Source organism: Venturia canescens, chromosome 8 (genome assembly GCF_019457755.1).
Source record: "Venturia canescens isolate UGA chromosome 8, ASM1945775v1, whole genome shotgun sequence".
NCBI lineage: Eukaryota > Metazoa > Arthropoda > Insecta > Hymenoptera > Ichneumonidae > Venturia > Venturia canescens.
The window spans coordinates 9365060-9378972 of record NC_057428.1 but is presented as its reverse complement, the minus strand read 5'-3'; the positions used below and the strand labels follow the sequence as shown (position 1 = coordinate 9378972).

The 13913-nt window shown below is 35.4% G+C and overlaps 1 protein-coding gene across 6 annotated transcripts in view; it reads right to left on the bottom strand.

The window, feature by feature from the left end:
• Positions 1-2932: 2932 nt before the first annotated feature.
• The window catches only part of LOC122414619 (uncharacterized), a 332085-nt gene continuing 321104 nt past the window's right edge, over positions 2933-13913 (bottom strand). For all 6 annotated transcript variants that reach the window (XM_043426060.1, XM_043426061.1, XM_043426059.1 and 3 more), the window contains exons 5-7: positions 6053-6294; positions 5810-5942; positions 2933-4888 (exon numbers count right to left, since the gene is read on the bottom strand). In XM_043426060.1, coding sequence (XP_043281995.1) covers positions 4122-4888; positions 5810-5942; positions 6053-6294 — 1142 coding nt within the window. In that variant the 3' untranslated portion in view covers positions 2933-4121. The remainder of the gene's footprint in view (positions 4889-5809; positions 5943-6052; positions 6295-13913) is intronic.

Here is a 13913-nt window from a genome sequence, read left to right as displayed (position 1 = left end):
TTTATTTTTACCCATATTAAGGGCCACCCTAATATATAGATATATGCGAACAATGCGGGGTCCAACTGACGGTGATGTACTAGACCCTGCCCGTTTTAGCCGCTAGAGCACGCCACCTCTAAAAACCCTACGACCCATTATAACTTCTCCGTGCACCAAGTAGTGCCATCTGTGGGTCTCGTTGGGAAGTGCAACAAATGAAAAATGTATACTTTGTCCTCTAGAGACTGTCTGTATGTTGATCCTTCGAATTTTCGGTGTTTCGCTATTTCAACCGTTCGACTTTTCGGTGTTTCGCTTTTTTGAAAACATTAATATTTTGTCATTCGTTATTATATATTCGAAATTATAAAATTCACAGTATTGCTGATTGTGGTAATTTATAAATCGAAAGAGTGATAGTCGAATTTTTGGAAAACTGATATTCTAGTCATCGTTCTATGGGTGATTGTTTCGATGTAAACATGGTTCGAACTTTGAAATTTCTACTTATTTATTTTCGACATTTAAAGCTCTAGTCGAATCTATCCGTCTCCATATTATCATTCGAAGTTTATAAATTCGAGATTTTAGCTCTTCGAAATTTAGTAATTCTAACACTTTATCCCCACCCCCTCCGTCTTCATTGCTCTCAGACTTCCCAATGTAGCGAAGATTCTTAAGGATCGTGGAAATGATGAATTTTCAACACCATGCTTCAAATACCATTCCTTCAAACGTTGAACATTTTCAAAGGCACAATTGTATTCGCGTACCCCATTGTGATACTTGTAATGCTGATATATTGGCGTGGGTAATTTTCGCAATGCGGGGCAACCCAAATCCTCCATATTAATGATCAACTTTGAATCTCCTATAATATCTGTGATCCATTGCTGTTTTTCCAACCCTTTCACATAAACTAAATTCACATTTTTTAAAATAATGTCAAATACGTTCTTTAATTCATCATAAGGAATATCACCAGCATTCCATGGGATACCGTGATGGTTACGTTCACACCACTTATTCTGACTCTTATATTTAGATGGCAAACTATCCCATTCACATGGAGGCTTAACTAGAAAGCATCCAAACTCCTCGTAAGCTTCCGCACTGGGATAAATTTTAATGACGGCTAGCTCTTTCAATACGAAATTATTGTTAGGCATCTTGAAACCTTGCAAATCTAAAATGGCTCCCATTGCTCAGCTTATTTTTTATAGTATCGTAATGCTCAAGGGTTCAGCATAAAGTGACGATGAGGGGTAAAATCTCCTTTTATAGGATACACCCCCACTATGACACACATTTTTCCAGAATTTTAAAATCGGGATGACGTCATCAATCAGATTTGAAAATTCTTGGAATGTATCAGGAGCGACTATTAGCTGTGACATCTATGATTCCAACATTTTTCCGAAATTTTCAGTCGGTAAAACAGGAAATGGTGTCTCATAGAATATTTAGAAATGACGTTCTAGAACTTTCGAAATGACGTCATCGTTCTAGAAGGTTCGAAAGTCATCGTTCCACAGGATGACGTCATCGTTCTAGAACGTTCGAAATGATGACGTCATCGTTCTAGAACGTTCGAAATGATGACGTCATCGTGACAATGACTCAGCAAAAAAGTATCCAGAATTTTCGAAATGATGACGTCATCGTTCTAGAACATTCGAAATGATGACGTCATCGTTCTAGAACGTTCGAAATGATGACGTCATCGTGACAATGACTCAGCAGAATATCCAGAACATTCGAAATGATGACGTCATCGTTCCAGAATGTTCGAAATGATGACATCATCGTTATTTTCGAAATGATGACGTCATCGTTCTAGAACGTTCGAAATGATGACGTCATAGTTCTAGAACGCTCGAAATGATGACGTCATCGTGACAATGACTCAGCAAAAAAGTATCCAGAATTTTCGAAATGATGACGTCATCGTTCTAGAACGTTCGAAATGATGACGTCATCGTGACAATGACTCAGCAGAATATCCAGAACATTCGAAATGATGACGTCATCGTTATTTTCGAAATGATGACGTCATAGTTCTAGAACGTTCGAAATGATGACGTCATCGTGACAATGACTCAGCAAAAAAGTATCCAGAATTTTCGAAATGATGACGTCATCGTTCCAGAACATTCGAAATGATGACGTCATCGTTCTAGAACGTTCGAAATGATGACGTCATCGTGACAATGACTCAGCAGAATATCCAGAACATTCGAAATGATGACGTCATCGTTCCAGAATGTTCGAAATGATGACGTCATCGTTATTTTCGAAATGATGACGTCATCGTTCTAGAACGTTCGAAATGATGACATCATAGTTCTAGACCGTTCGAAATGATGACGTCATCGTGACAATGACTCAGCAAAAAAGTATCCAGAATTTTCGAAATGATGACGTCATCGTTCCAAAACATTCGAAATGATGACGTCATCGTTCTAGAACGTTCGAAATGATGACGTCATCGTTCCAGAACGTTCGAAATGATGACGTCATCGTTCTAGAACATTCGAAATGATGACGTCATCGTTCCAGAACGTTCGAAATGATGACGTCATCGTGACAATGACTCAGCAAAAAAGTATCCAGAACCCGCCTTGTATATCTACTGAATTGTTATAGAAATGAAATTTTCCGAAAACTTTTTCTTCGATTGTAAATTGTTGAAATTAATAAATCATATTTGTAATTCCGGAGTCTGTTGTTCAGAAGTGATTAGTCTGTCGAAAGTATCGTGACCGCGCCCCTCTACCAAATTAATCTTTAATTACAGCTACGACCGGGAACAATTAAAGAACTCATTCTCGATAACTTCAAATAAAATTTGTTTACGAAATCTCGTAAACTGGCGCCCAGAAATTGTCAAGAGTGAGCATTTGTGCGACAAACGGAAAAAGTCGTTACATCACATAATACAAGGTAGATATTTATGGGTAGTGGAATGAAAGAGAGTTTTATTTCTCTATTTTTTGGAAAGGGTAAATCCTTTCAATACATTCAGCTAAGTCATATGGTTATACATTTTTTCGATATACAGATGTATTCCTAAATCAGCATACCTTTCGTACACGTACATGCTTATCCATTGTATCGTCTGATTCTTGTTGACATTGAATGTGGGGATGGTTTTTACAGATATGGATGATTTTGTAGGTTATATAAATACTTGCGTCCAGTCATTACAACATACGCGTACTCGTATACAGACTTTGATACATGCCATGAGAGAGAAAAATGATAAAAACACTAAAAAATCGAAACGTCGTCTTGTAATATGAATTATTTCCTTTGATGACTTGATATGTCGATTATCAAAACATTCTATACACATAAACGCTTACAGTATTTGTTCATGGATCGTACATTATCCACAAAAGTAGGATATTTATAAATCATGAATCATTCGTATCTTTTTTCATATGCAGTCTTGATTACATTTACGATCACCCATCTAATTATATTATCACTCTCCAAGACATCATGGTCCATTTTTCAGCCACTAAGAAGTTTTTCATTTAAATGATCGAAACCCAGTGTGATATTGTTGAAATACAGGTCTAATACGCGAGATCAAGTATGTGTTGCGAGTTTTTTTCTCTCAATATACAGCAATAACCGTTGAGTATGTCATTATTTATTAAAAAAATTTGACAACTTTATACGGGATTTGGGGAAAAATGCTACCAGTTCCTCTCGAATCATCCATGGATATCCCGCAATAAATTAATTTCAATTAAACTGTTACATATGTACAACTGGATGTAATTATTCACGTATAACGAGTTCTCTGGTGGGTGTTATTAACTCACGAATTTTCACACTCTTATTTAACTGTAACACTGACTTATTATCGTTCGTAGATTTATTATCCATGCAAAAATCTCCACCGTCATCAATGAGATCTTTCGTATCAATTATTGTTTCTGAGCACAGGCATGCTTTTTTACCAACAGCAAACGATTGTGAGCTTTCCTGAACAAACGTAGAAGTTACCGACAGTCGGGATTCTGCTAATATTTTTAGTAGATCTGAAAACCATCGTCTGGTATATATTAGAGGATCGTTTCTTCTTCGTCCCGAATAAGTTAACTTGGTGTTGGGGGCGGAGGTGGTGGTCATACCGCACTACCGGTATAAAAACCTGCTTTACCCGTTAAGCCTGGACCCTTGCCTTTTCTTTTCTCGCACTCCATTGTGCTGAAAGTGTTTTGCGCAATTTGTGATTTACGCTTTGGGTTCTGTAATGTCATACTGCGCTGACTTGAGTTTGAACTGGAACTCGTACCCGGTTCCGAAACTCTTAGTATACCTGAGTGTATCGTTCCAAAATTCTGATACATAAATTGAGGCTTCATTGTTGAAACCGACGGGCTTTGATGCTTTAATGTTATTGGTACTGTTTGACCAGCTAGTGTATATCGACTATCATAACCCAACGGTGCATCTAATAACGATTCAACGTTCTTACTCTCCTGCTGATAATTCGCTAACCTGGGATCGTTCAAACCCGTAGATTGCTCGACTCTACCGCAAAATTCAACGTAACGAGGTTCTTGACCACTCGCCAACACATGCTCTTTACCGTCCGTAAACGCGATCATATTTTGACGTGAGTCTGACAGTATTCTTGAATCCATCAAACCCTCCTTGTCAGCAAATCCACTCAGTCGCGAATCTACCACACTTGGATCAGCTTTTTCCCCAAATGCGAAGCGTGGATCGACGATTGGCTGTGAATCCGGATAACAGGGTGGCAGATGAGACATGTCTGCTTTGTCAACGTAACTTATTGCTTGGGGATTTGAAGCGCATATGTCCGGAGCTGATTTGCACAGAAGTGACGTGTCCTCGTCGGCCAATCTTTGGGCTCCTAAAATTATGTCTGAAACCGATTGAATTATGTAAATATATCATTTCAACGATCTCATATTCGCGTATGATACTCAAATTTCCAAAAAGTTTAAAAGATTTTTATTCAAAAATTTAAGAGTTTCAAAAGTATCAATAATGAGATTGAGTTGGACTTCGTAAGCGTTATTATATCCAAAGTCAATCATATTTATAAGCAAAACATAACGGAGTATCAGTGTATTTTCGATTTCCTAAGATATAACACGTTTTTCCCGATGAGTAATGTACACTCCGTTTATATTATAAAACAAATTTAAACAGAATGAGTGTGAAAATAGGTTTTTGGTAGATGCACAATCAGAATGGATACTGATTCAATAGATCATTACACGGAAGATTTATCAATATGAAAGAGTTTATCGAACAAGTTATTACTATGTGAAACTTTTAAAAAGAGCGCAACTTTTTTTACGTGATGAAGCACACTCCTTACCAAAATGATGTAACTGCGTGATTGCATATGCATCAACAGCGTAATTTTTTCGATTCCACGCTGTGCTTGAAGTTGGTAATAATTGCGTAAAAAGACAACAGCTTGAATTATTTCAAATTTTTGCAATTTTTTTCCAATCAACAATACCTCAAGAATAGAACAGCCATACTATAAACTATATACTTTTCACGCCTTTGGAGTATAACGACTTTTCGAAAATCCGCCCAGTCTTCAATTAGTATGAAGTTATGTGCTCAAAATTGAAAGTATTATTACAGCCATATACACAGATTTTTTTTTTACACACTCCATAATGACCATTATACAAAGTTCTTATTAATATTCTCAAATCGGACATACTGATTGACGAGAATCCAAACCGAACGGAAATAACGAATGAAATATGTTTTATAGCTTTATTTGTTGAAACGATGCATTAATAACTGTTTTTCTGCTGACCTTTAGTTGGTTGTTCGAACGTTCTCCCTTGAGTAGCTCCAGGAGATTTTTGATGAGCACGAACAAGATATTCTGAAGATAGACCTCGTTGTTCACGAAGTTTTCTCTCTGCACCAGGAACCATTACTCGCACCTTAGTTAAACATTTTAATGCCATGATTTAAAAAATTTTGGTACTGAAATATTACGGAACGGAGAATGAGCTTAGAAATGGTTGAAGTTTTTGGGCTCAAATTTGCATACCATATCCTCAACTGTAGGAAATCGTGCCATGTAGCCAGATACCGTCAGGAGGGCTGCTATTTCTGCCAGTATCAGTGCCAATCCTGACAATTGCAAACACCATCCATACTGATATTGAGGCAGTCCGTCATCGTCAGGTTGCAAACTTGAGGATGATGCCAGATTGAATCTTTTTGGCGATTCGAATGACGCATCTGATAGTGCCGACGCAAGAACTATCAAACCACCTCCTAGAGAGAGTCCTGGAAAAACAAAAATATTATCCATCAAATACCGTATAGGCTATGAATATTTTCTAGAACATTTGAAAATTCAATTGGGGGAAAAAAAAATTATTTTTTCTTGCTCCCCTAGCCGAAAGTACACACTTTTCGGCCGCATTTTAGGCCGGGAAGAGGATTTTTAGTGGCCTGCTGACGACCGCTCGCTCTAACAGGATTTTCACGGCCGGCGATATTTACATATGCACGTTATTCTTTTATCTTGTGCTCGTTCCCGTCAAAATCGTGTCGCAATCTCGCGAAGAATTTTGTTCAAGCGTCGAAAAAAAAAAAAAAACAATGGAAGAATCCTTATCAGAAGGTTCAGCGGGAATCTTATGGCGGGAAGAAAATAAAATATCTCGGTCCAGTTCTGAAGAGAATAATTCAATTATTTATTTTCAACAATCGAAAGGAAATCTCAAACCACTAACTTTGTGGAGCATCTGAAGCATGCTGAAAAAAATGCTAAGTGTAAAAGAGGGCATCAATATTAATAACATAAATGATTAATAACTTTTTATGAGCTTGAAAAGTCTCATAAAAACGAATTCCAAAGGTTACAGACCAAAGAAAGCTTTCGTTTTAAGATGGGACCAAATCATTAAATTTATGAACGAGGCTCCAGATCAAACGTATTTAGTAATAAAAGTAAGAGCCATCAACGTTTTCTTTTCTCGAATAATACTTTCTAGTTAGTGCCGTTCAATTTGTTAATTGAAATTTTTACAGATCATACTAATATTTGAGATCTGCAGTTGCCTTCGATGTGATGAAATAATAAACATCAAGGTTGAACATGTGAAAGATGTTCAATCTTGACATGGGGAAACTTTTTTACGACATAGTAAAGAAATATATCTCATTGAGACCATCGGAGACATTCAGGGATCTCTTTTTTATCTAGTATGCAGGAGGCAAATGTGTCCGAAATGCAATTGAACAACATGAAATCGATGAAGTCCCCGAAAAGGTTGCGGCCTATTTGAAATTACCTGAACCCAAAAGATACACTGGTCATTGCTTTCGCAGAACAACTGCAAGGCTTCTCTCCGATTCTGGTGCTAGCATGCAAATGGTTAAGCAGCTAGGAAGATGGCGTTCAGATATTATTGCCCAAAGTTACATAAAAAGTTCTATGCACAACGGGGAAATGATATATAATGGCATTACCCAAAAAACTGCAGAAACAAACATACATTCGAAGCCATCTACCAGCACCCAGACCATTGTACCTAAAAACGATGATGCGGATTTTCATATTGATCTATCGGGTCTTGACGAAGAATTCACTGTTGATGAGTTTGATGCCACTCAAAGTAAGTAAAAAAAAAATTATACACTCATTTAACTATTAAACGCACCTGTATATCACTTATTATTTATAATAGATTTCTTTACAGATAAAATGGTGAAAAGTGGTTTCACTACAGCAAGAAATAATCCAATCTTTATTCGAATGTCGAATCAAAATAAGCCAAATGTCGGTGAAAAAAAACTTGTTTTCGGAAAAACCGGGAATAAATCTAAATTTTCTAAATGAAGAGAATGTTCAGCCTTCTAGATCCGAAAAAAGAAAAGAATATTAAAGATTCGGACAGCGAAAATCAAGCAGCTGTTCAGCCACCGATATTAAAAAGAAAAAAAACAATGAAGATTTGAGCAACAAAGTTTACAACGATATAAGTTTAACACTGAAGACAGACCGTTTAGAATTTTCCAACTGCACTTTCAATAATTGTATGTTCAACGTCGTTTCATGTGAATGTAATAAAGAAAACAAGCGCTAAAATCGACAAAAAAATGTAGAACGTTAATTTGATGTTTATGTTAATAATGTTGGTTTTATTTCATCTTTATGTTTTTAATGCCCCCTCCCCCCTTCGTTCACCTCCCCGCGAGAATGACAGCTTCATTGCATTTCACGAGATGGTCAGCTAACAGCCGATAGATGGCAGCTGACGGCACCAATGATAGTATTAATTGCATGGAATTACATACATTAATTAAGCCTGTACTTTTGGCTACGGGATCAAGAAAAATAGTATACAATCCACGACTCAAATGCTGTATGCCAGGAAACCCAACTTTCGGGCCTTGAGTCGTAATATACTGTTCTCGCTCCCCTACCCAAAAGTACGCACTTTCCGGCTGGATTTCACATCAGGAAGGGTCACCTACATGTAAAAGAAGAAAAAATAATGAAGATTCGGGCAATCAATATCACAACGATATATATTCGTAAACTGTTTAAAATAAAACATAAAATCAGAAAAAAATTATAAAATTGATTTTATATTAATATTGTTGATATTTTTTATGCACGCGCTGATCAGCAAAACCCCAGCTTCGCTTTGGTCTTGCAAAAGTCGGGCGAGCGACCCCTCTCCGCACCTAGCAAAACTGCAGCTTCACTGCACTTCGCAGGACTACCGATAAAAATGAATATTGTCAAAAACGCATGAGCTGTCATGCTCGTGCGATTTTGTACTTTAAAAGTAATTTTCAACGTACTTTCAGCGCTAGGGGATCAAGAAAAATAGTATACGACCCCCGGCCAAGGTGAAACCGAGGCTTTTATATCACACACGCCAGGAAATCCAACTTTCGGGCCTTGGGCCGTAATATACTATTTGTTTCAGTGAACATAAAGGAGCTCTAAAGTGAATATAAAAAATAAGTCGTACTGTTCCTGCTCTAATATAAAAATTAAAAGAAAATTTGCAATTACCAAAGAAATATCGTGAAATAATAAAATGCGACTTTTATAGAAGAAGGACGGAGTTCCAGAATGTTTAATAGCGGTTGTTTGTCCTTGGAGTTCATATTTTTACCCAACAATCTATATTTCGTGAGAAGAACATGCACTGGACATACAAACCATGAGGGGAATGAACCATAAAATTACACACTTATTTAAAAGTGAGAACGTCTTCTTTTTCTTTTTTGTAAAAATGTACCGGGCGAAACGGAAAATAAAAACGTGAGCAATCTTTCCTGCGTTTTTTTTCTACTGAATAATGTACTCACCACCTGAGGGAACGAGTGTACAATGAAAAGCAATTTTCTCACAGATACGGAGAACCAATTACCACCTCATGCATGAGAGCATTGCACAAAATTATGAGATTCGAGTACATTAAGAAAATAAACGTTCCTGTGTACGAATATTTGCCGAGTAAAGCAGCGGAAAAATTCGATCAAACAATACGATTGTGTTGAATTGTTTCATTCTTCGTACTAATTTATCGTGGCGCATTCACTTGCGAGACCGTTTAAGTGAAGCCCATTCAGGCGTTCTACAACTCGAGTCGTGAGCAGGATTCTACTGCCAGTTGAATATAAACTATCAAAGAAAGCAATAGAGTTAGTCAACAAGAATGCAATTAAGAAAATTGTACGAGAAAATGAGACCCGTTTTATCGAAGGGTTGACGCACACCGCGAACGCCTACAAATTCGGTAGAACCATGATCAATATCTTATTCAATCAAATTATATTTTATGAACCATCGTACTTCTCCTACCGGGAACTTTTTCTTCCAAGGGATTCATAATTACGTTGCTGATGGCAATGCTAAAAAAAACTAAAATTCTTATTGAAACACTTTGTATTGTAATCGTTGATGTGTTCCGGAATTAAGAAAAATCTTTAGCCCTAGACTGTGTCTCGAAAAATGTCCAGCAATAAACCTTTCATATGATATTTTTTACCTTTATCTATCATCTGTTCCTTATATACCGCGTGCTATCAGTATATCCCCATTTAATAATCGTAAACAAATTACCGTTTTTGATAAAGTTCATCCAATTTTCCTGAATCAAAATCATTCTCAACTTACTCAAAAAATCAGAATTTTTATTAAGAAAATATGTATGTTTAAAAACAGGTAGCATTTTTCCAGATTACTTTTTCGAGAGATAAAAATAAAACGTCTTTGCATTCCTGAGGTGTGATTGAATGAACCAATAAAATTGTAGGGTCAAGAGAAGTCTCGTACCCGTAGAAATCTGTCATCGTGATCCCAGTTACATAGATAGAGCGCAGAGTGTCAAACGAATTCGTGACTAGACTTTGTATAGAATCGCTCCCGTTAAGATCGTCGTCTACGAAAGACTCGGTGAGCTTTTTCCTCTTTGGATCCATCACGTTCACTCTTTGCTTCACTGCCTTTGGCACACAAACAAGAACAGTCTACAGTCATACATTTTCTTTTTTGTTGTCATGGGTGTGACCTCGTCTTTTTGACGGATTGCGTTGTATGCATTTTGTATATTTCGCAAGATAAGCTCTTGTTACAAATTTATAATGGATAGTAACTATACGAATTAATTGTTGGTGTTGGAATCATTGAAAAAAAGACTTGCATGATGGTAAGTAAGAAATGAATAGAATCACGTAATCTAAGAATGGAATCGGAATTCTATAACACATCAAAACCAGTATACAACGAGCAACAAAAGAGCAAACACATTTTCATTACATGCAATAATTGATTTTTGTAAAATAATGCTCTCACTATGAATTACTGAAATTGTATAGTAATAGCATTTTAACATTAATGGATTCTTCTTACAAAATTCTTGAATCGAAATACAATCCTCATCTTTGCGACCTCTGTTTACCAATTAGTCCTCATTAGTACTCTCATAACTGGTCTGCGTATAAGGTCTCTTACTTTGGTTGTGACAAAAAGTGTTTCTAGAAGAGTTTAAAATCTTCAAGTTGGCGCTTTTCTCGGTGCGTGCTGTCGATGAAAAGCTCTCTTGCGTTAGGAAATTGTTGGAAAGGTTGAAATGGAGGGTCAAAAGGATGAACAGGCTAAAGCAAGTTATACATGGGTCATTCCATGAGAAGTCGACTACTTTTGATCCCGACCCGTTTCGATTTGGTTGTAACTTGGTAATCCCCCCCCCCCCCCCCCCCCCCAATGAAGACATTTCTGGGAATTGTTTCAAATTTTTTTATACAACCCGAAAGAAGTTCAGAATTTACGGACGTTATTTTTCAAAAATTTCTTTTCGAATGTACTTTTCAAAAAAAATATATATAAAAATATTTTTGAACGTCAAGTTCTGTGAACCATCTCAGTTTTTTTAAAAAGCCATCAATTTTTCAAAGTCTGCCTCTGTTTATTTTTATTTTCACTTTCCAAAAAAAAAAACTTTAATTTATTCTGCAAGTTATCTTGGGTTATCTTTGTCACAAATTTAAGTACTCAGATAAGCTGAAGTGTGCAAGCCAATCACCAAGCACAGCGTGCCAAATTTTGTGTACATCGACTATAGGAAGTCATCGTGATGATGCATTTTCCTTTTTTTCTGAAACTCCGCTGAAGGAAGTTCAATTTGGAATCAAAAGCTGATAAGATTTACCAAAAACACTGTTCACTCGTTCCCAAAATGGTCATCGCGAGCCCAGGATCAGGTTAAAACCACGTGTTTCGTTTCCATTAGACGTAGCTGTATATCATTTAATTACATTATAAATTAGATATCAAATATCTTAAAACATTTACTCAGATCAATTTTGATCTGAAACAAAAGTTTTGAAAAAGTTGGGAAACGAAAATGAATGGTAATTTTTTTTCAAACGAAGAAAAAAAATAGAAAAAAGTCGACCCACTAAGCAACTTATGGGAATACATGAAGAATAAATCAGAGTTTTTTTTCTTGAGAAAATGAAATCGAAATTAAAAGTGGTTAACTTTGAAAAATTTATGATTTTTTATTTCAAAAAACTGAAATATTTCATAGAACATGACATTCACAAAATTTTTGTATTTTTTTTTAAGTGCATTCCAAAACAGAATTTTGAAAAAAATGTCCCTACAGATCGATTTTAGAAAAAGTTTTTCAAAAGTCGGTTTCAAAAGTAGTCGATTTCATTTTTTTTTTTTTTAATATGGTTTATACATGTTAAAAGAAGTCTTTAGTAAAATTTTTAGCTCGTTATCACGACCCATTCCGGATTCATCGTTTTTTGCTTAAAAAATGTATATCTCTGACTATAATTATCATAATGTCACTTAATACGGGTTATTTTTTTAAATTTTCAACCCTCTTTCTAAATAAAAATTAAAAAACGGAAAAATAATTTTTTTAATGCTTTTTCGGCTATTTTTAGCTATTTTTAGTCAAAAAATTGGTTTTTCGTTGAATGCGACACTTTCGATTTTTTTCAAAAAAATTAATAAAATTCTGTGTTAAAAAACAAAATTTTTGTGCCTTATTGCAAATGAGCTTCAAATAATTTTTTTTTTTTTACTAAGAATTGCTAAAAATAGCCGAAAAATCATTAAAAAAATTATATTTTTGTTCATTAATTTTTATTTAAAAAGAGGGTTGAAAATAAAAAAAAATGACCCGTATTAAGTGACATTATGATAATTACAGTCAAAGATATATATATTTTTTAAGCAAAAATCGATGACTCCGGAATGGGTCGAGATAATAAGCTAAAAATTTAGCTAAAGAATTCTTTTAATATGTATAAAAACATATTCAAAAATAAAAAAAATCGAATAGGGTTACCGTCACAACGTCGTTGAATTACATGGAATGACCCATATACATATACGTAAGAAAGCTAGGCTGGCTCTCGGGTATCACACGAACGAAAAGAAAAGTAAAGTTGGAGCTCGACGATCTCGAGCTTTACTCGTTACGGAGTTTGAGTGGATTCTGCGAGAACAAGAGAGAAATAGCGGAAGAAAAGAAGACCAACGAGGTACATCGTTTAAAAAAAAAATCCTTGCAAGAACCCGAGTGCACACAGACAGAAACTATCTCTTCTTCTACATCTTTTGGGAGAAAGTCCGCTGGCTGTCTTCGCTCTTCTTTTTTTTTTTTAAATCGGGCACAGAGAATCTACGGCTCCACGATTCGATTTTCAGCACTTTCTTTTCCCTTATCGAATCTTTATACTTTATCTTTTCAATTTCTCTCGCACAATCTAGTTGAAAAAAATTTCGACACAACAATTCAGAAAAAAAATTGCAAATCTGTAATTATTTTGTAAAGTAAAAAAAATTCAAATAAAACGTGAGAAAAATTTAAATGCATCACTCAAAAACAATACAAATGTGAAATACTGAAAAATCTCGCTTAAAAACATTTTGGAATCCGATACCCTTCTCATCTTATTCTAAATACTAAATCAATTGAAAAAAATTCACTTTATTACTAAAATTTATTATATCAATTGGAGGACAAGTGTTTTATTAGTAATTCGCAATTTTGACGTTATGAAATGGTTCCCGGCTCAGGACGTTTTATCGAAATTAGTTAAAAGTTATCAACCAGAAAAACCCAAAAATCGTACTTTCCAACAATAAGAACGATACCAACACATTTTTTTATGATTTCTTCTAGAAGGAATAAAAACGAACATCACTTATACTTGTCTTTATTGAAGTTATATCATGATATTTTCAATATTTAATGTAATTTTTTCTATTTTCAAAAAGTATACATAGTATATAGGATACTCGTCAATCATCGATGTAGTGAAATTGAACATAAACTGAAACCCGTGTAAATTTTTTTCTCAGCGAATGCATATCGTGTCAGTGTTAGGCTCAATCGAAAGAACATCGCGTA